The 22444-nt window shown below is 41.7% G+C and overlaps 1 protein-coding gene across 1 annotated transcript in view; it reads right to left on the bottom strand.

Annotated features, from left to right (window-relative positions):
• Positions 1–21917, bottom strand: part of SUSD4 (sushi domain containing 4) — a gene marked incomplete at its 5' end in the record, with an annotated part of 33288 nt that extends 11371 nt beyond the window's left edge. The window contains 4 exons of the mRNA XM_010133542.1: positions 7582–7770; positions 11320–11493; positions 19178–19390; positions 21845–21917. Of these exons, the coding sequence (XP_010131844.1) occupies positions 7582–7770; positions 11320–11493; positions 19178–19390; positions 21845–21917 (649 nt within the window). The remainder of the gene's footprint in view (positions 1–7581; positions 7771–11319; positions 11494–19177; positions 19391–21844) is intronic.
• Between the last annotated feature and the right edge of the window lie 527 nt (positions 21918–22444).

Below are 22444 nucleotides of genomic sequence, written 5' to 3'. Positions count from 1 at the left end.
GAAAAGCTGCTCCTCTCTGGTCTAGCTTTGACGAACATCATCTCACTGAAAATTGCTATCACTGACACCAGCTGTTTAAGCCTAAATGGAACAGTAAAAACCTAAGTTTCAAGCCTACGTTAATTATAGTTTAACATTAGCTGATTCCTAAATGGAAGCAGGAGGCGATCTACAATCGCTTATCGTACACAGAGCTTCCTTGTTACTGGAGTTACAAATTATGGAGCCTGACTTGCAGCTCCAGTCAGCTGAGCTCCTACAGGAGCATCAAACCAAACTGACACTCATCCTCAGCAATCCTGTCGCTCCCAGAAAGGCAATATGTGAAACATTGATTTTAATGCCAAAGTCTTTAGTTTCACAACAGATCACACCCCAAATGACCTTCCTCCTATAAATTATAAGCTAAAAAGTGCAATTTTCATTTAAAGTACAAGACAATTATGACGAGTTTGCAGCAATAGAGAGCTAGGAGTTCCTTTAGCAAGAGGCCCATAATTATCTTTAAGGTAATGTTTATAATCATTATCCACACGGGAGTGCTTGGAGCACTGTGGTCTCATTTATGCAGATCATTTTAGCTTTCTTCACCACTTGCTTCTAGTTTTGCTCCTTCCTCTTCTCACGAGTGGTTGACTTTATGATCAGTAATGGTCTTTTTAGGACTTTGAGAAGCAGTCTCTGGGGGCTGCACAGACTCCTATCAGGAAACACTCAGCGAGCTTCAAAATAAGTCAAGGCTTGAGTCACAGGATGACCCCAGACTGGGAAGCTGGCTAAGAAAACCAGACGGATGAAAGCACCTGACAGGGAAGTCTGAAGAGGCCAGTGCTCACTGTGAGCTGGACATACCAGTGTTTTTACAATATTTTAACCCTTCTCTCTTCAATAGCTTTTTCCTCTTTGTTTATAGGCAAGACTCCTCTGAGGCTGTGTGGTGTCACATACACCAGTCAAGAGGGGTTGGCGGAGAGAAGGAACACTGGAATAGAGAAGCTGTGTTACAGAGCTAAGATGAAGGCTGAGGAAATCAAGCTATACTTACCTGGGAGAAGGAAAAGTCTCATTCCCAAAGGAGTGCTACTAGGCGAAAAAAAAGAGGGGGAGAAAAACCAGCAGGTGACCTTAGCACTGTGGTACCACAAACCAGCTTACGAGACTAGGAAGGCGTGGAAGACTATCGGTTTCTGTTATTTATTCTTAGTCACCAAGTGCCCGCTGACACTGATTGGTGAAACTGCCAGCCTTTACTGTTCTTTATCTCTGGAAGTGAACAAACCTACACTGCAAGGAGACTTCCTAATGCATGTAGTCTGTTTCCTCCATCTGCAGAAGATGTTCTGACTGTACCGTGTAGCCAAATTTCATGAATGTGTCCATAAAGCACAGAGATACTTGATTCCAAGGCAGATAGTGTAGTGTGCTTTTCCTTTCAGAGGAGCCCTGCCGGATACAGTTAAAGTGTAATATTATAAAACAGCCCTCAGGGAGAAATTTTGTCTGCTTTCCCACACCTACTCCTCAGCACAGTTAAAGCGCTGCGGATAAAACACTACGTGCATATAGCAGCTAACGCGGAACTTCAGGGCAGAAATTATGGCTCCATAAAAAAGTTGCCATGTCTGGCTGATTCTGGAAATGCTAAGGAGTTTCTGCAAGGTACACGGGTGATAGAGCAGGTGTAAAACAATGATTTATTGTGACAGACCTGTGCATCAGGCAGAAACAGAAGACATAAAGGAAAGAGATTACACGGTGTTGTTCTGTTGCTTTCTTGAAAAACTATGAACAGCGGAGAACGCTTCTATGTCAATCAACAGCCAAGATCAAAGAAGATTTCTGCAATGCAAAAAAGGAGCAGTCACTTAGAAACACAACAGTACTTCTGTTTTTCAAACAATGTCTTCAGCTTGGAGGCTGTTCTTTAAACCCCCCATCCCTCATAACAAGAGCTGTAAAAATCCACTTTTGCGTATCATTCTGCCTCGAAATGTGGTCTGGTTTTCCTTCTGTTTCACTTTGCAATACACCTGCTGGAATTAAGAGACTGGATGAGTATTAAACAGTGTGTCCACAGAAGAACATGATTGCTCTGCCTAATATTTCATGTCACCGCGCTCTTTCAGAATAATTCAATTCTTTTCCACACCTCTTCAGCTGTAGGTAAAGGTGTACAGATGAATTTCCACCTTCTCCAACAGAGAGGTGGAAATCTAGACATTCCAATTCTTTATTGGCAGCTCCTTGAAGCGTTCAACTTCCACACACATAGAGGTGGCCATATGCATATCATTTCTGCACGAATTACCTGTCTACAGGGCAGAAAGGTGTAGAATTACTGAATTACGTTTTTAAAAGGAAGCCACCCTTTTAAACTTCTTCATCACACTCGTTTTCTACAACTTAATCCTCCCCAGGGTGAAACACTATCAACCTACTTCATCCTTTGGCCATCAGGCTAAAGGTGTCAGTGATGTAAAGGTCTTGCCCAAGAAAAGGAGGTTACAATTATTATTGGCTGCTGCTATTTGAGCATTTACTGCTGGTTGTTGTTCCTGAGTTGCAAGAAGTAGGCAGGGAACCTGTTCTGAAACACCACTCTAGTCAGAACTATTAAAAACGAGGCTATCAATGCGTCTTATGGTAACATTAACTGAGTTAACCTGGATGACCTCTTTGGCAGTTGAGCAATATTTAATTTATTCTGCCTCCTGCCTGCAAGCTGAGTAAAAATAAACCAGAATTCTGGTATCTACCACTCGCAATTTCTTAATGCCACAGTGTTGCACAGCTGCTGCCCTCTGCTCCCTCTATAGGATTTTTACCTGCTGGAGATCTGCTGCATCAACATTATCTTCCCAGAGGATATGCATCATGTTGGAATTTATGCCAAGCCTTCTCAATGTCAACAAAGAAACACAGAGAAATCCATTCATACCAAATCACAAGACCTCAGGCTTAGGTTTGCTTACTCTATTCTGACTCCCGAAGATAAACTGATTACAGGCTGACCTGTATCTTTTTTCTCATTGTATTGCTGAATGTTCCATCAAGAATTGAAAACATTTTAAGGGCATAGTTTATCAAACATAGAGCTCGGTGTCAATCACTGACTATGGCATTAGAAATTGTTCGATAAGAATGAAGATTCTTGAAGTTATCCTTCAAAGTATCCTGTGTAGAAACTTTGAGGTACTTTGTTTAGAAATATTAAGCAGCTGTGGCATCAGACCCTCTCTCTCAGTGTCTGTCCTCCGGTTTACAAGAATAATTTTAAAGCTCCTGCGCTCTTGCCTGTCTTTCCAGAACACTTTTTCTGGCATACTTTGCTGGTTTTAATTTTCACATGACTGACTAACCCTCTTCTATTCTTCAGAAACTTCCTGGTGCTCCAGGTAGAGTTTTTTCTCATTCCCTTGCATTTCTTCTACCTTTGTTGTGCAATTTAAAAAAACTTTCTGTCTGTCTTTTTCCATAGTTTCTCTAATTTTTAGGATCTTTTCTGTAATTGGTGGTTGCTTACCATTGTATCTTTTCACCTCCCCTCACAATGAGGTGGTTTTATATACCACAGTTCCGAAATGTCTTCTGTTTTCTTCTATTTTCTGCTCTTCTACTCATCAAATACCCCCTTTGAAGTCTATTCCTCATGTTTAATTTTCATTTTGAATCTACCCACAAAAATTTGAAATATTTTATTTTTTACATTCTTTCGAGCTTAACCTCAGCCACCGAACCTGTTGATCCTAGCACGCAGAATGAGGTTTCGGTATGGCAATAAATCTGATTTCCTGCAGGACCGCCTTTTGTGTTCAGCTGGGACGATACTGAAACCAGGCATTCCAGATAGCAGGATCATGTCTGTGATTTGCAAATTCAGTCAACCTGTTTTCCCTTTTAAACAGAAAGCCAGGAATTCCCAATCATGCTATCCATACAACGACAGTCTAGAATGAGCACTGTGACCAAATTCCTCTCTTTGCCCGCTTCCCACCCACCCAGTTCTTTGTAATAACTGTTCTTTACATCATCTTGGAAGTCTTCCAAAGGGCATGAAAGATTAAAATAGAGAGTCCAGATGGCAAGGTGTGTCATCATATGCAGATCACATTCCCAAATTATGGGCTTTTTTGGTTGTTTGTTTTGTTTTGATTTTCTTCAAATCCTGTGTAATATCTTTATTCACCTTAAAGTATCATATCATAAACATTTCCTCGTTCTATACATTTCATTTCACCAAGTTTCATACTGGGATGTTTCCAAGAGTTTGCTCTCCTCTCGTGTTTCCGGAAGCCATCTGATTTTACAGTTAATGTTTATATCCCATGTGGCAATATTCAATTTTTAAGGGTTTTTCCACACATCTTTTGCATACCTGATGTTACGGAAGGCGATCACTAATTTACATCAATTTCTACAGATGGATGAATTATCCCAAACTGGTCATTTAAAAAGCATATAATAATTAAGATTTTCCTTTGATTTTCACATATCCTTGGAAGTGTCTAGTGAGTACAAAAGAAAGTTTAAAAAACATCTGCATAATTATGGAATTCCACTAGAAAAAAGGATTAATAAAATTAAAGATGTAAATTGAGGACTTAAAGGAGAACAAAATTCAGTGTTACGATGCTTCATCTTATCCTCAGAATCAGTGTAAAATTTTCTAGCACTGGTGAAACAGCACTATTCCCTCTGCTGTCACTCTCAGATATAGCTGAACCATTTCAACTGAAGCTTCCCAAGTGATTCAGCTTGAGGCAGACACTCAAAAATCAGCCCAAATGTTTTAAATTTGGCAAAGGTACAAACATTTAAGAAAATAATCTCACACCAGTAAATACTTGGCAATCTGAGCTAGAGACATCCTTATTTGCCTGAGCTGAAACAACCTCCCTGATCAGATGCAAACAGCTGTTTCTGAGAAGCCGCTGCACAACTCTGCAGCTTTGGCTGCGCTTCAGTACCAGGTAACACCATCTTTATGCGCTGCTGTGATAAAGCAACAGTGATTTTAATTGTCAGAAAAATCTTCTTCCCTATCAGCAAAAACTAGTGTCTTGCCAGAGCTGGTGGAAGCTCTGAGCTTGGCAGTATTGCGGATAAGACTGGACTGAGCATCAGAAAGCACACTATGGGATGGGAGCGGAGTGGTCCCTGGTGTAACTGTTATTGAAATGGAGCTACAAACCCTTCATTCAGAATTTATCTGGCCTAACAAACAGGGAAAAATTCATGAGATACTGACATGCAGCATTTGTGTGATTACACACACATTTAAGAAGTTCCTTCTGTGAAAGCTTTGCATCTATCGAAAGCAGCATTGTTTATAGCAGGATAAAAGCCCTACAATGGTTTACTACAGCTTCCTAACAACCACTCGGTTTTGACATCACCATGTATAACAGACTGTGCAGGAAGCGTCATTAGAATAAATTTTTAATTGATCATGGAAATAAATAAACGGAATTAATTTGTTATTGGCAGATTTCCTCTGTGAAAAATACTGCTTGGCGAGACTATATCTCAGGCATAAAAGGAATGCTGAAAAATGAGCTTGACATCGGTATGCAAGGTGAGGAGTAAAAAATACGCAGGGAGGGAATTTTGTTTGCTAATTAATAGTAGTGGATCGTAACGAGGCTCCTGGAGGCTGGCACTCCTTGCATAGATCACTTGAACAAGCACTTTCAAAGGAGGACATCTCAAGCTGATTTACCCTACCTGGATTTAATTTTGAAGTTCACTGCGTACCAGCTGAAACATCCCTACAACAGAGATCACAAGGGGAGGTGTCGGGGTGACCCGCTAGTGATGCTGCTCTCTCTTCTGTCCCAACAGAAGCAGAGACAGCCTCAAAGCTGAGGAGAACCTGCTCTTGCAAGCATTATGCTTGAGACTTTGGTCTCCTGTGGTTCATTCAACACATGCAAATATGGGATGCCAACAAGAAATCAACATGGAAAGTAAGAAAACCATTAAAACAGAGGCTGGATGTAAATCAAAACTAAGGAGGCCTCCCAGCTGGCCTTGATCCAGCATCTGGCACACCCCATCGCAGACCATCATCGCTGACCAGGGTAACTTTTGACGTGTTCCTTAAAATGTAGGACTGTTGGAGCAGCAGTTCTTATCTCGTATTTTAAATTATCAAGAAAAAAAGAGCCTCTCCATGACTTTATAATACAAGCAATAAGTAATGAGCTTTTCTTTGACTTTTTTTTTGACTTTTCTTGGGTATTCTGACACGAGCTGGAGTGCTCACCTGTTAAGTGAGGGTAAACCACAACTTTTCTGCTTCATACACTTGAGTTTCTGTATTTTAATGGTCTTATCTTCCTAACTGCAGGATTGTCATTTTTATCAATCCAAACAGTTATACCGTTTGGATTAAGCCTAATAGTGCCTTTCTGATTTTAAATGTATTTTCCTTGCTATAAACAACAACAACAACCAAACCTTCCAAAAATGGCATACATAGACCTGATTTGGGATGGATCTTTTATGGTGTGCTAAACAAAAAACCTAATCTTGTTACATCATTCCAAAATTGCAAAGGCATTTTTGAATTTTGGATCTTGAATTGTCAATTAGAAATAAGGATAATTTTAAATTTTTTTGTGCAGTATAACACTTTGTTGATGCTGTTGGCAAATTCTTGCATTTCCAGAGTGCTTAGCATTTAGCTCAGTGACATAAGCATCACATATGACTTCCTATAATTGCTTTTAGCTAAATTCTACATATATATAGCTTCCTTACAGGCTCCTTACAGAGCAAAAATGTCGTCCTTTCAGGGGAATGAAATGCAGAGGATGCATTTGAATTCTGATGACTTCCGAGGATGCCTCATTCAAGACGCAGTATGAAGATGAAGGAAAGTAGTTCACAAGGGTTTGACAGTGCATGGAGCAATCCATTTGGTGTCTTTGTTTTAAATGTATGGGATGCAAATGTAAACGCACTACGATATCCTCCATTCCAGCACTGCAGCTATAGTCACATTATTCCTTTTGGCTTGGTGCTTGGCATGATTTACCTCTTTCACACTGAACAGTTTTGATGTTCCTAATCAATAAATTAGCTCAGTCACTTGAGCGGCACATCCTTCTTTAAGGTTAACTACCATGAGAGACAACAAATATTCAAGCGTGCAGCACCATGTAGCAGTGAATAATGTCTGCAGCTGGCACAGCCCAAATGAAGAGTTTCTATGGCATATTTTTTAGTTGATCATGGAAATCTATCCGTAGCTATAGAAACTCTGACCATCTGCACACCAATGTGAATCCCATAACTTCCTCAGTAATCTTATTAGAAAAGCTGCAAAGAATTTATATTTTAAAGCCAAAGCAATCACTGTTAAGGGCTTCCCCTCTTGCACTTTGGACGTTGAGAGAACAAACCTTAGTTAGGGAACACCAAGAGCTAACGGTGAAGTGAACTGCAAGAGGTTGCACACAGACAGGCTCTGCGCAGCCTACAGAAACATTACATATAGCAGAACCACGGTTATAGCCCTGAGTTAAAATCGTATAGAGCATGCAACATCGAAAGATAAACAAACAATAAGAGATTTACCTTCCACATCAAGGCACCTAGGTGGGCTATCTGACCAGATAAGGTTATACATGCACTCAAGGAACTTTGCCCCTTCTAGTTTATATCCAGGAAAGCACTGGTAATACACCACTGTTCCTATGGGGAAGGAGGACTCGAACTCAGATATGTTAATGTAACTATGAGGAAGAACCAATGGCCTCAGGCAACCTGCAAATTAAGAAGAGGGAGGTATCTTTTATTACAAGGTGCTTATCTCAGTCATCTTCACACATGTCAGCAATAATTTCTAAATCGAGGAGTGCAGTATTTTTCATCTCCTCTCCTATGAATGGTGTATCTGCATGATCTCCCTCACTATCATGTTTCAAACCCTTCTATTGTTCAGCCCACACGCTTTGCTAGTGTGGGATTCACTCTGAGCAAATGCAGGAGAGGTTTACTGAAAATGACAGTATTTTGTTTTACAGACATTCCCTGGTTTAGTCTACCTCTTTCTGAGGCAGACGCTTTAATAAATAAAGATTGTCATTTATATAAACTATGAGTTTTATTCCTCCTCTTAAAACTGACAGATATGTAAACCAGCTTTAGTATTAAAACCACTCCTCTGACAAAGTGCACACAACTGTAGAAGACTTGTAGACAGAGTTAATGATTCTGAAATTCCATTTTAAGAAAGTCTAAGCGGATGTGACTTCATATGAGTAGACCCATGATAAACACGGAACGAGGTCTCAGATTAGGTTATCAAAAAGTTAAGGTCCCTGTTATCACCAGAAATTGTAAATGTAGTCAGAGACTATGCTCTGCTTTCTGGAATTACTTCTGAGGGACTTGTACCATGGGTGGTACGGAGTGGTGACAGTTAAATGGTCACCAACCATATCTGGTCCAAGAAGGAGCAGTGAATTTAATATACGACGTGACTTTATAACATGTCGTTCACATACATTCCGAGTCTGTTTTGCACTTGTATTTAGATAAGAGCTTGTACTTGAGAAAAATAATTCCTTACAGCCCTAAAAATGGCCCTTGGGATAATACTTAATACTGTTCGTTTTTTCATTTGCAATAAAGTGGAGGAAAGATGATTAGTAATGAGGGAGTGAAAAATAATTTTATGAAGTTATGAGACTAATAGGAGTTGCATTATGGCAATCCATAAATTGCCACTGCTAGGGATTTGTGAAGGATGTTCATAAGGACTCTCAATTTTAAGCCTAAGGGGAAACTAAACTCCATCTGAGAACTTCTTGTACGATACTGGCATCTAAAAGAAAAAGTCTCAGCAGCACTTTAAGTGCTTATTTCCTTGCAATAGCCTTTGGAGGGAGAGGGATGAGAGCAAAAGAAAACAAGAGAAAAAGCTTGAAAGCTTTTTACAGCACGCTGTACTACCAGGGCAGTGTTTTTGACAGTTGTTTTACTAGCTGGTTATTTCCCTGCTCAAATCAAGCTTCAAGCATCCATCTGCTGGCTACAGTTCGTACCCCTGATCAAGTATGCCCCACACATAAGGCTCCGGTTCCTGCAGACTGAGCAGCCCACTGAGCAGGATGATATAAACTGCCTCCAGTGGGACAGAAAGAGCACAGACTGCTCATGCAAGACCAAGCTTACTCTTCTCTGAATTGTATCAGGGAAAATTCTGCCCTGCTGGCTCAGAATTTTAATGCTCATTGGGTTCCTTGTAATGCAGGTCAGAGATTTACTGGAATTTGCATGAGAGCCAAGTGTTTGTGAAAATCCCTATGTCTCCAAACATCTCAAGCTGCCTGAAAACTTCATTTTGACTTTTTTTTTTTGCTAAGTAATTCACATAATTTCAGATCAGTAATTATCATGACTAACTCATGGAAAAATTCGTTTGAGATTGGATTCGTACACATCCTACAATCCTCTTCCACTGCTCTAGCAGAAAAAAATGCATCTTAGTGTCATGAGAGTCCTCTGCCTGTTGTAATCAAAGGGAAATAGAAATATAATTGACAGCCCGTCTAGTGCAATTAGACAAATGCCTTTGATGTTATTAGCGCTTAGACATAGCAAAAAAACTCTGGAGGCAATTTTGGAACAGGTTTATAGAATTTGGCAAAATATGGCAGACGTTTGAATCTGAATTGCCTGTTCTCTGCCTGTCTGGTAGGTAGAGCACTGGCCCTCGTGCAATTAATTTCTTAACTTTTATTAGCAGTGGTTTTATTTTGAAAAGTAGTTAATATTGAATATTGAGTAGTGGCAATTGATTGGTTTCACAGTATAAATACAGCAACAGAAGAAAGTAACAGGCCAAGGGGTACTTGGGGTACCCTTGCTTACCCAGTTAATTCTAGCTGTCACAAAATTTCCACCTTCGGACAACACAGGACCTGCAAGTCAATCTTTTCAGTGTTCGTATCACCTAACTGCCAGAGTCTTAATCCACCCTCATTAGATGTGAGGTTCACCCACTCTCAAAAAAGGGCTGCATACCTCGTATTACCACACGCAATGCCACTGTTGTCAAGATAACCCAAAACTAGTGCCCACTTTCTTAGGGGTTTCTGAAAACTCCCTTTTTCTGTTAACTGCATTCAGATACAATGCGTGTATCTGAAACACCGAGCGAGCCCTGAGACATGCCTACATTTCCACCTGCCTGTGCCATAGTCTACAACAAGACCCTGGGGGACAGTTTGATGTGCCCCAACCTAACTGCGTGTCTCCTAACTGCGGAGACACGTACAACCTAAGCCTCTGTAACTTCTGACACTGGTGCCCATCAATCTCATCACTTTGTAGCAGAAATGCCCGGACTTTTGTGTCTCGCCCTGCCACCATCACTCCTGAGAAGTGCCCCAGCTCTCCCACCTGCCCGGCCTGGCCCTGCAAATTGATGTGATCGTGTCATTAAGCGCCTACAGAGAACCGTCAGCTTTAGGAGATGACAGATAAGTAGGTTTGAGAAAAGTTAATACTAACCCAGTCTTCTGCTTAGCACACAGCTAAAATCGCTCAGTGCTGTTCAGCTGGTCAAGCTTGTTACCAAGGCATGAACTGGTTAAACCCAAGTCAATAGTACTAACACGTGTGTTAGAAATGTAAAGGTAACAGCAGCCCAGGGTTACTGAATTTCCATTCGCTAAAGCTGGCTTACGCCCAGCCACTTCTAGCAGCCTAAGAGAAGCTGGGCTCCCATGCTACCAATCCTGCTGGATCTACAGCTAACGGCTCTTCAGAACAAAGTCATTCCTGTGCACACACAGCCTTTAATTTTCAGTCAATACCTACGGGTTTAATGGACCGTGAACCTGAACATCAGCTCTGCTGAAAACTGAGAGAAGAGCAGGTTCCAGCTTCTCTCCTTTTCCCCTGCCCACTGCGCAAGGCAAAGAAAGGTAAATTACAGTAACAAGTTTAAATCTTCCCAGAAATTAATTGGCACGAAAATGTCAGTTGCCCATCAGATCTTTTGCTGACTGATTAAGCCCTGGGTTTTCTTTAATGCAATGTTATCTGGGTCAGATTTTAGACTAGCAAACAAAAAGCAATATTTACAGTAGTATTTTAAGTACAGAAGTGTTCAGAAAGTGGTAACTTCTTTCCTGCAGTGGGTGACAGGGAGGAGAAATCAAAAAGTCTTAGCAGCAGTACTATGCAAATACTGTACAGTGGAGCTTATCAGATCACTAACATCCTTACAATTGCAGAAAAAAATACTGGCAAACTATCACAAGGTGCATGAGCCATAGAACAGGACGTGCTGGTGTACTAAACCTTGACAAATGGGCAGATTATCCCATGTTCCATCGTCTTGACATATTGAAACCATGTTGTCTAAGTCAGGGTAACGGATCTGGAATCCTTCATGACAGCTGATTATTAACTTATCGCCAGTCCTGTATGTCTTGTTATGAATCTCTGCATCTTCAACATGTGGAACAAGGCAATCTGTGACTTCACAAAAAAAAAAAAATAGCAACTTAATTAAAAAAAAAACCATGGCTAACTCTTCAATAATCAAGCTCTTAAAAGTTATCAGTTAATGTAAGTGCTCTGCTTAAACCGTTGGGAAAATACATGCATCTCAGTAAATGTGTCCTTCCTCTAGTTAACCATTGGTTACAAAGGCTGTAACACCGTAGTACAAGCTGACGTGCTACAATAATGGATCATTCCCTCGGACTTTTTTAAACAAATAAAATTAAGAGTGTTTAGGAAGACGGTTTCTAATTTTGTCCTTCCATTCATTGTGTGTGCAAATTACACCACACAGTGACTATCTCAAAGTCCCACCTGAAGGCAGACTCTTTGACAGTACTAAAGACAAGACAAAAGAAAATATAAAATACAGATACAGCATGAGGAACACAGAAAAACTGCAGTTTTAGCAGAGACAGATGAAAATCAGTACATTAATAAGATTTTATCCAGCTCCATTCCACAGAATTCATTATGAGAATGTCTTCATTTTAATCTCATTGATTCTGTTTCCAATCGGATAATTTTATGTGCTAGAATTCACATGCCTTTAGAGAGTGTGATTTTTAAGGTCCAAGCAGCATCTCAAGTGCTTGGAGAAGACTCTCAACAAGCGAAACCTCTAGTGATATCCAGGCACGGGCTCTACTACCTGTCTGTGATATGTGTATTGGACGGACTTAATGTCTCACTCTATACACTAAAAGTGCCAAGGTCACCAAATACGAAATAAACCCCAGAGGGCTAAAAAGTGAAAGGTTGTGTGAAAAGTGGATAGAAAGGTTGAGGCAGGGTAAAAGTCCCTCTGCTAATATTGAATCATCAAGAGACAAGCCAAGAGGATATGAAGGAACAGTCCAGGTGACTCAAAGTCCATCCTCATAAACGCAAAGTGAGATTAAACAGAAGAGAGTAAAGGTTAAATACTAGGAAAGTATAATCAAAATTACCCATTTGTCTGCCAGAGTCAATCCATGACAGAAATGGTGATAAAAGTTTCCAGGCATAAAAACCCACAAAGCATTTCAAATAAAAGCAAGACAGTAAAAATATTATAAGCCTGTTTTATGCTGGTTTTTTTCCCCCAACATTTCTACCACAAGGACAATTAACTTCATTTAGGAATGCAATATTTATTTAAAAAAAAAAAAAAGAGTTTCTGAAGTCCCTTGAGACTTGCTCCTCTCCTCAGCAAACCTCCCCCTTTATAGTGACCGTGATGTTTATGGTCTGGATACACCCGTGAGGCAGCCAATGGCCTGCAGAACACGGCAGGTCTGTGATTCTGTCCCAGCAAAACCAGGACGCACACAAACTAATAAGAGCAAATGTATTCCGTAATTATTTATTTATTAAGGGCAACATGGGGATCTATCATTCTGTGACTCCATCACTAACTTTTATTAATACAAAGTCGAAGAGTGTTCCTTCCCCAGATAACATATATTTTCCTCTGAAAGGATGTTTTCTAAAATCCCTTGTACTTGGCTGACTTTTAGTCATGGCCTGGACATATTATTAGTCAAAAATTTTCTCATTCCTCTTGTTACTTTTCGCTCCTTGGCTGCTGTCATAGGCACCTCCTGCTGCTTCTAACAGGAAGGGCTGGCAGTCTGAGAATCTGCAGCAAGACGTTTTATTAGAACTTATTCATTTATAAATGCCCAAGGCTGGGAGGATGCAGACCCTAACAGAAGCTTATAAAATGCAGACATCACCTCCAAAGACTGGACAATTTTCTCTCTCTCTGGCAAGTTAATCAGCAGAGCAGACAGCAGAGGATGCCCCTTAAGAAATGCCTGATGCTAATGCTGTCACAAAGAGGCTGCCCTGGGCACCCCCGAGGATGGGATGAGATAGATGGGAATCCTGCTCCACAGCCACACAGGAGGAGTTTGGAGATGGATGACGGAAGATAATGTCAGTGAACAGCTCACTCTCTTGGCATAACAACTTTCTGTTGCTATACAAATGAAAGAGGTGTGTATACATACAGTGCAGTAAAATAGGAGATTTCACTTCCAAAGCTGAGGAAGCTGATTCTGTAACAAAGATCTATCACAGCGACTTCATCCCCATTATTCCAAGTAACAGCTATAGATTGAATCATTTTAATCAGCTAGACGCTGGCAGAGAACAGTGATAAGCTGCTCACTGCATCATCCTTCACCTGCGAGATCCCGGCTGACTTTGATTACAGGTCTACTACAAGTCCTGGCTAAACACCAAGACCAACAGTATTACAGCTCTTTTTCTGATGCCTTGTGAGCAAATGCTTTCCCACTGGCTGAATTTGTGTTGTTTAGCACTTACTTAGGCATAAATTGCAGTAGCCACCTCCCTGCAAACATCTGGATTAGCTAGCACAAATTCTGCTTGGAAAAGCTAAGAATAAGTGGCTGGATTTTAAAAAGTCCTGTCCTAGAAAATAAACTGCTTTATTCTAAGAACTTTTCAGCAAATTTGTGGAAGCTACTAAGCCATTTAAGGGAATACACGGTCTTTAACCAGCATCAAACAGCAGTGGCTATGACTTACACTCCTTTCTGGCAGGCTTACATGATCTGCTTGTATCCACCATGTGAAGAGCCAAAAGAACGCCCTAGTTAAGAACACATTTCATCTGGCAGATGAAATTCTCTTTCACGGGCACCCCCTTGCCGTGGGGAAGGAGCTTGCATGCCCTTGTGAGGTTGAGAGCTGTGCTGGTGGTGGCATGTGCCTCCGGTGGGGTCTCAACTGAAGGGTCAGACAAAGTGTGTCCACGGGCAGGATGGGCTCACTAGCCTTCGGGCACCATCCCAGGAGAAGGACAGCTCTGACTCCAAACCCGGGCAGATGGAGCTCGTTTAGCCCTGTAAGGCTCCATCTAAGAGAAGGACACTCTAACCAAACCTACGACCCGAGGACTTTGCTGTCACCGTCCAAGCTCGCTAGGCCCTGGCAGATGAACCTCAGGTGTAAAGGGTGGAGCCAGTTCCGTGCACGCTGCGCCTCACCTAAAAAATCCACCGCGCAGGCCCAAAGGGTGCACTCATCGCTTGCGGTAAGCTTGGGAAACACCCTTCCCAATCTTCGTTCGTGAAGTCAAGCCATGATGATGATGATCATCTGGCAGAGGCACAAAGAGGTGGGGTGCAGCTGGCAGCCCCAACAGCCTGCCAGGTGCAAGCATTCATCCTCACCTAACTTCCGGGAAGATGCAGCTTTGTACATTAAGAATTCTTGGATTTAGCAAACCAAGTGTGTTCCCCATCACAGGATCATTGGTCTGAAGAGTAAAATTTGTTAAACACTGTAGTTACAGTGCTTTAGTTCATGATCAAATCATGTATCATCTCTCAGAACTGTTTCTTCCAGCCCATGGAGAAGGAGGACCACTCTCCCTCCTCGCAAGAGCACCAGGACCATAAAGGCAACTCAGAAGGAAGGCGTGACCTGGGCACTGTGGAGACACCATCCTCGGGTACCAGCTGGCTTGGCTTGGCTTGTGTCTATGAGGTGAACTCTTACACTCCAAAAATTGCCGCTGGTCCATGCTAATCCAGAAAGTGCTTATAGGAATTGCTTGGGGAATACTACTTGACATTGGCCAAAACCACGTCAGCAAGAATTCTAGCACCTCATGAGTACGAGCAGTTGCAGAGCAGTGCCCTGGCCCACGCTTTGGCACTGTTTTGTTTACTAGTCTGTACGTAAACTCAAGTGCAGAGGTCCAGTGTCCCCATGTATCTCACTGTGGAGCAGTCTCTGAATTAGCCTCAATCACATCTAGCCACAACATTAACAGGCTGGAATGGAGAAGAGCAGGGAGGAAGGATGAAAAGAACACCATGAAGAATGGGTGGAAGACAAGGACAGTTCGTCTGGACCTTGTTATCTTAAAAGCAAACATTTAAGATCAGTATTGTCTAGGGTATTGTACTAGTGTTAAATCCATAGTACTGTGTTAGTAGGATGGTTCTGTGGATGGCAAACTCTGAGTGCATTTATTGTCGTTGCTTGTATTACAACAGTGCACAGAGACTTCACCTAAGATCTGTGGCCATTGTGCTACGCGCAGGTCACAAACATCATGCAGTGCTTGTAACCAGGCTTCTTAATCAGCAAACACTGGGCAAGACACCTAAGAGATGGAGAAATAAAAATATTTCAGTCATCTCACAGATCCAGAGACAAAGGCAAAGAGAAATGAGTGCTAAATGTCATACAGGAAAACTGCAGCCAAACTACGCACTAGTCCGCCACTTCACTGCAGGTTTATCATCCCTGCCAGTGGCAGAATGAGACACCTGAGGACATCTCGAAGGCATCTGCCTGAAGAAGCACTAGAAGGGCACAGCTCCTTGCATTGTTGCCATCTCCTCGTAGAATGTAAATTTAGACTCAGTCTCATAGGAAAGAGGTAGCATTTGTTCCAAGTAGGGCAACAGCCTCAGCAGCCACATTATCACAGTGGGAGAAGATTAGATTAAAGTGTGAACAACGAGACATATCGCTCTTGAACAGTAAATACAAAATTCCAGCCTTAGAACTTTGGTATTTATGGGCATAACCACGTTACAATTGATGGAAGCTATAGTCACAACATACTGTAGATCAATATGAGAACATAACTGTACGCACACAGATTTCTGACAGGACATTTACTGGGCACCTAGTCATGCAACTTCATTCTCGTACTGACACTTAAAATCTCCTGCCTCTTAACAAGAAATAACAGACCTATAAAACCAAATTGATTGGATGAAGAGCTCCAGGCAAATGTATGAGTTCTAAAGTCAATTTAATTCCAAAACAGATTGCTTGATCCTTCCTTTGGAAAACGGCATTTATTTGTGATTAGAGATTGTTCTAGTAAACACGTAACAACAATTAAATGTGCATAACATATAGACATAAAATTATATGGAACCATCCTTAGCTGAATACAAACTCCTGAGATTAACTCACAACGAACTCCGAAGCACCGAGCGTTTTTGCTGCTCAAGCTCAGCTGGCAATATCTGACATCGACATATAGGGATGAGAGGTGTGTGCAGGATACGCCAGCACACACGGCAGTCAGCCCCTGCCTTCAATGCGTACGTGCAACACAAAGATTATTTCACCTTGTCAGAGCTCATGATGAATGGTAAAACATTAACTTCTTACTTCTCCAAAAGCTGTTACAAATTTCAAATTTCTTTTTATATATCATTATGGAATTTCTGCAATGAGTACTTTTATGTAAGTCATTAGACAGCTGCAAATTACAAACCCTGTTACAATTCCTCCTTAACTGTTCTCCAGATGTGCCATGTTCCTACACAGCCCATCTCCCTCTCTCATGATTCTGCTTCCAGTACACAGCAGGATCACTCTAAAAAGCACTTAAGCAAATGCTTAGGTCTCATGGGTTGCCACTGAACCTTTGCTTAGCATTTCTTCAGAATCAGTGCTTGTACTGTGCATCGGAAAGAATTAATTCTGTTATCTTTTTTTTTCCTATTGTTAAACCCTAGGATTTTTTTAATAATACCCGAGGTATTATTATACTGTTAATCAGGGAAGTTCTTAAGCACTTGCTTCACTAAACCCTAAATCAGAGTCCTACTCTTCAGTCCAAATAATAAAAAGCATTTTTGTGTATACCTGATTTTGAGCACAGAACTTTAACAAGACCAATCACATAATCACAGTTATGCCCAAGCGTAAGCGCTTTGCTTGATCAGAGTATTGGCTAGCAATCCTTTTTAAGTGTTCTGTGCTGGAGAGTAATGATTATCTCTTAAGCAACTGTTGTCACATCATCCATCACATTCTCATCTTCCAATTTCTTCCTTTCTGGAAAACACTCAATGTTGATCACACTGACATCAGCGACAGTTTCACTGTTGATGGCACTGTGATCAGAAATTTCCCCAAGGATTTCCACTGGGCCTGGGAAGAGGTTTGAATATTCAATCAAACATGCTAAAACGCTTATTGTAACAATTGTAGTGGATGATACAGGCACTATTTCAAACATGCACATCAAAATTCCTAGAAACTACCTGTACTGGTTTTCCAAGCATTATAGCCGTTTCTGTTTGTTCAAATACCCCGTTAGACACACGCTGCTGCCACTCTACTGGTATTTTTTCTTAAATAACCATGAGATGAGAGACAAGGGCATTTATGAACGGTGGCTGTAACAGGGGAAGGCATGCTTATCATACTAATTTTAAAGGCATCAGGTTGTTTCTTCTAAGCTGACCCAAGCAACCATTATGACCAGGTATTATTGGCCCCCATTGCCTTTTGTCCTACACATCGGCTGTCACCCCAGTGCCTACCATGAGACAGCTCACGACTGGCCTCTCACGGCTCTGTAGCCTCCTACATGTCTAGGAGTCCATATTTTACTAAGATCTCTCCTGCCAACAGGACAGCTACCTGAAAGACTAGGACTGCTTACCAGCTGCCTCTGGCTACGCTCTCCAATAGCTCACGCGCTACTTTCACACAGAACAGGGTTGTTCCTTTCATGCGCATCTTCTGAGCGTGGTCATCCCGGCCCCTGCTTGCTCCTTTATGCACCCGTATCCTGGCACAGGATTCTCATATCCACCCGCCCATCAGCTCAAACAAGTATTTACAGTTTTTATATATGACGCATGATCCCATGTACTAAGTGTGTTTATGAGCCACGTAAGTCTTCAACTACTTTGAAAGAAGCCCAAATACTTGGACTTCTTTCAAATGATGGAAAGCATCCTGAAACAGAATTTATCTTGCGCCATCATGAAGACAGCAAGGCAATGGCTAATGACTTTTGTGGAGAAGTCACAACACTAAAATGTACACACTCGATTTAACTAACACTCTTCCTGTCTGTTGATTTTAATAGCTCTGTTGACCAAAACCAAATCAACAAAAAGAACAAGTTGTATCTTTAATATATTTGGTGAAATAAATAATCCGTGCTGCTTGGATGTATTTCAACCAAAATTTACACTTAGGATATTCAAATTAAACCCCCCTCTATCTGACTCCTAGTAGAAGAAAGAGATTTAGCATCCTAATTATCTGAAACCAAATTCAATTTTAAAAATACGATACAATAACAATAAAATGGTTTATGCCATAATAGTGTGAATTATCCCAAAGTAAACTTCTTTTGTGACTTTAAGCTTCTGCAGTCCACAAGTATTTGATTTTCCTGCTTCAATCATGCACACATCATAAAACATAACTGTTTAAAACTCCTGATTAGCAGGAGCAGCAGCAATTCATTATGTTTTCCTAGTGAAATAGTGCAGAAAGGAGTACTAAGTGGTCAGCTTTAATAAATAGTTATGAACAGTTTGCTTACACCAGAGGCTGTTTTTTCTCTCTATCTGCATCAATTTGTAATTAGTTAAAAGGAAAAATGTATTATCTTTTTTTCTTCAGATTTCTTTATGTCCCTTTCAACACACGTATGCATGCACACACACAACTTCTCACATATAAATTTAACTGACAAATGGAGATTATGGATGGGATGGATGGGAGACCAAAGTATGTATCAAATAAGACACAGTGAAATGGACTCCAGTCTTACGCGTTTTGTGCCAAGACACACAGACATGGTACACAGACAAGAGAGAAGAACTGAGGCTGGTGAACTGCTTTAAGAAAACTGACTTACCTTCTTGTAGGCACACGGGTTTATCACTTGGTTTCCAGCTCAGGGAGCCATTAAAGTGTCTCACACAAAGTTTTTTTGAAGTACCGTTAAGCCTGTATCCTTCTTGGCAATGAAACCGTACTACCACACTTTCAAAGAAAACACCTGCACTGGGTGTCTTGTATCCATGTTCAGGAGCTCCAGGATCAGCACAAGCATGTAGGTCATCAAACCCTATGTCAGACAAAGACACAATTAATCTGTGACCATCTACTTCTCATGCAGCCATAGTTGTGCTTTTTCTGGGTTTCTCCATGTGATCTTTGATCTCCATGGGGGCCTCATATCTTCCAGTAATGATCACTAGCAACCCTACTTGGGTATCGGGTACAGCAGACACGGGAGAGGGCCAACCTCCAGCTACAGCAGAAATACGCAGGTGACAGAAATACTCCCGTCTTGTCATGCAGCTACTGAGGAAGGAAAGTCAAACGCTCTCCTCAGCAGCTGACCTGGATAAAGCACTTGACCCCACCTCTCAGTGGGGATTGCACAGTAATATATCTGTAATTACTCTCGGGGGACTACGGGATTTTGGAGGTCTGCTACAGTCACTGGAAAGAATAATAAAGTGTCAGAAGCAGAGACGAAGAGGACATAAAGAAAAGGGCATGAAACCTAACTGCCATCCAAAGACGTAGTAACTACACCAGAAGATGAGCTGATAGGTGCAGGGAGATTCTGAGCTGGGAGGGAGCTCTACCACGAGGAAAAGGAACACTGTGGTGTTGGATGTACGTGACTGCCCTATCACCCTGGCGTGGTAGTCCTACCAAATTCTCAAAACACTGTTATGGCAGTGCTGTATTAGTGCATTGGCTCCAGAAGGGAGTTTGTAAAGGCCTTTACTTCCACAAAATTAACTGTAAAAGAATAAACAAAAAACCCAGCATTTGCAATCACAAAATGTGACTGTTTATCACTTCATCAAACTCATTTCAATGTCAGCTGCATAAACTGAAGCTTTTTTTACTGCAAAGCAACAAAGGTTTAGTGCAGCACTGAACAAGTGCTGCATACTGAAAGAGCAAATAGCTTTGCAACTGGAACAGCAGGGGTGCAATTAATGCCAGTAGGAGGGATGCCTGGAAAATTTGAAAATCATCGTATTGTAGCTTTAGTGTTTTGATTTTAAAAGAAAAGTATCAGAGAGCCTCAGCTACTTCCTGCATGATAAGGATGAAGTGCCTCCGTAGCACAGTCAGAGAGAAGGAAGATATTACAGCAGACGACTTTTCAAAACAAAACTCCATTTTCTAATGATAAATCATTTCCTCCAGCAAAGGGCTTGGTGTGGCAGGCAAATGGAAAGCACTGAAGGTGGTAACGGGCTCTTGCGTTTGAACACTGAATTCCTCCCTTCAGTCCCCTGGCTGAGGGCTGCCAGTGGAGAACAGACGCAGCACGTGCTGAGCCCCCTGTGTTGCATGCCCAACTACCTGCCCCCTCTAGAGAGGCAGACTGTGGGCACACTGTGGGGTCACCACAGAGGATTGCATTTTCCTGACTCCATACATGGCTGATTTTATGTGAGTCCAGGTCACCGTACTGAACTCCCTCACCAAGCTACAAGAAGGTGACCTGATGGCCAGAACCCAGCCCAAATAACTGTGCCATGCACGCCGGAAAGAGCCATCACCTACACCCAGCCTTTGCCCCTTTGCAGTGCTCCGATACTTGGGGCACTTCACCTAAAGAGATTTCACTAGTGTCCCCTCAACTTCGCACTGCTGGAGCAGTGCAAGAGCAGCAGAGAATCTGCTCTTATGCAGTTTTACTCCTCTGTCCAGTGAAGTTTATTGTGATAACTGAAGGGTCAGTGCAGTAGCCAAGTCAAACAACTCTCTGAACTTCACGCCTGCTCATCTACCTGCTCATCTCAAGACCTCCAGTACAAATTTCCCAAGACTCTCCATCATTTGCTAACATGATGAACAAGGAGAAACACAGTCATTATGTTTATGGGATTACACACTGTAGGCAATACTCAATAGCAGAGAAGGGCTGTCCATTTTTATTGGAGATTAAAAAGAAGCTTCTTATGCTTCAAGCAGCAAACCCACATCCTTCAATAAAGTCAGTGATGATCTTATTTATTTTCCATTAAACCTAGGGATAACATGACATTTAGCTCAATTTTGTTACTTCAGTAATCTCAGTATTTGCAGTCAGGCAAGGAATATTATAACCCACCTTGAAATATGTGTCCTTTCTTACTAGCTGCATCAGGGAAAAGTACACAATTGCCTACTACTATGCCTCTGCAACAACGGAAAAAAGAAAGGTGCTGAGGTCACACACAATTTGCCTGGTAAAAAAATGAGCAAAGCTTATTTCTCGGTTTTCATTAAGTCAAATATGCAAAGGTAGAGATTTTGGGACTGTCAGCACAAAACCCCACACAGAAGGCAAGGATGGGTTTTTTCCCTGGTGCAGCCTAATTCCCTGACCCTACTGTCACTTTTCTTTTCACAAGTAAAGATTTCCATTCCTCCTAGGGATCATTTTGCAGTAAGTTGGTCTCTGAGGTTCTTTTTCTCGAGTGCAGTTTGTGTACAGACAAAATTATTCCCAAAGGGATTGCCCAAGAAGGAACTGCAACATGAATGGAAAAATTGAATTATGTACCCTCCAGTTTCTCTAAAGCCAGTGGAATCAGCACAGGATCACTGTTCTCATGCAGCATTTCCATTGCTTCTTCCTGAAGCAAGGAAGAAGGAAAAAGCCCCAGGAAACAGCCAGTTAGGCGGATTACACGTGCAATATGGTAACTTCTCGTGGTAAGACCATAAAGGCAAAGCAAACAAAACCCCAGCCCCATCTTCTCTCCACAGATGTCAACAGAAGGATTAGCCCACATCCTAGTTCTACTAAAATCAGTGAAAGTGATTTCCTACGCAAGCTTCCTTTTGAAGATGTACATGATCCAGGCACAAAGCAGCGAGGCCAGCACCGTGCCACCGCCTCCGGCGCTTTGGCTGAGACACAGGCAAGGATGCCTGCGAGGTAGGCATAGTGAGGTTACCCGCTGTGCTGAGGATCTCCCAGTACACGGAGGGCACCGTAGGTGTTTTGGAGGGAGCGTTACAATCTAGAGAAGCCAGGAACTGCTCTGATTTTCACCAGAGTTGCTCCTCCTTGCACAACAGAATACAACAGTATTTCAACAGCTTATTTAGCTGAGAATATATACAGCCAAGTCCACAATTTTTTTTCCAATTTAAGTAA

Source organism: Buceros rhinoceros, unplaced genomic scaffold (genome assembly GCF_000710305.1).
Source record: "Buceros rhinoceros silvestris isolate BGI_N320 unplaced genomic scaffold, ASM71030v1 scaffold15170, whole genome shotgun sequence".
NCBI lineage: Eukaryota > Metazoa > Chordata > Aves > Bucerotiformes > Bucerotidae > Buceros > Buceros rhinoceros.
Note: the sequence above shows the minus strand (reverse complement) of the source record. Positions and strands in the feature narration are given on the sequence as shown.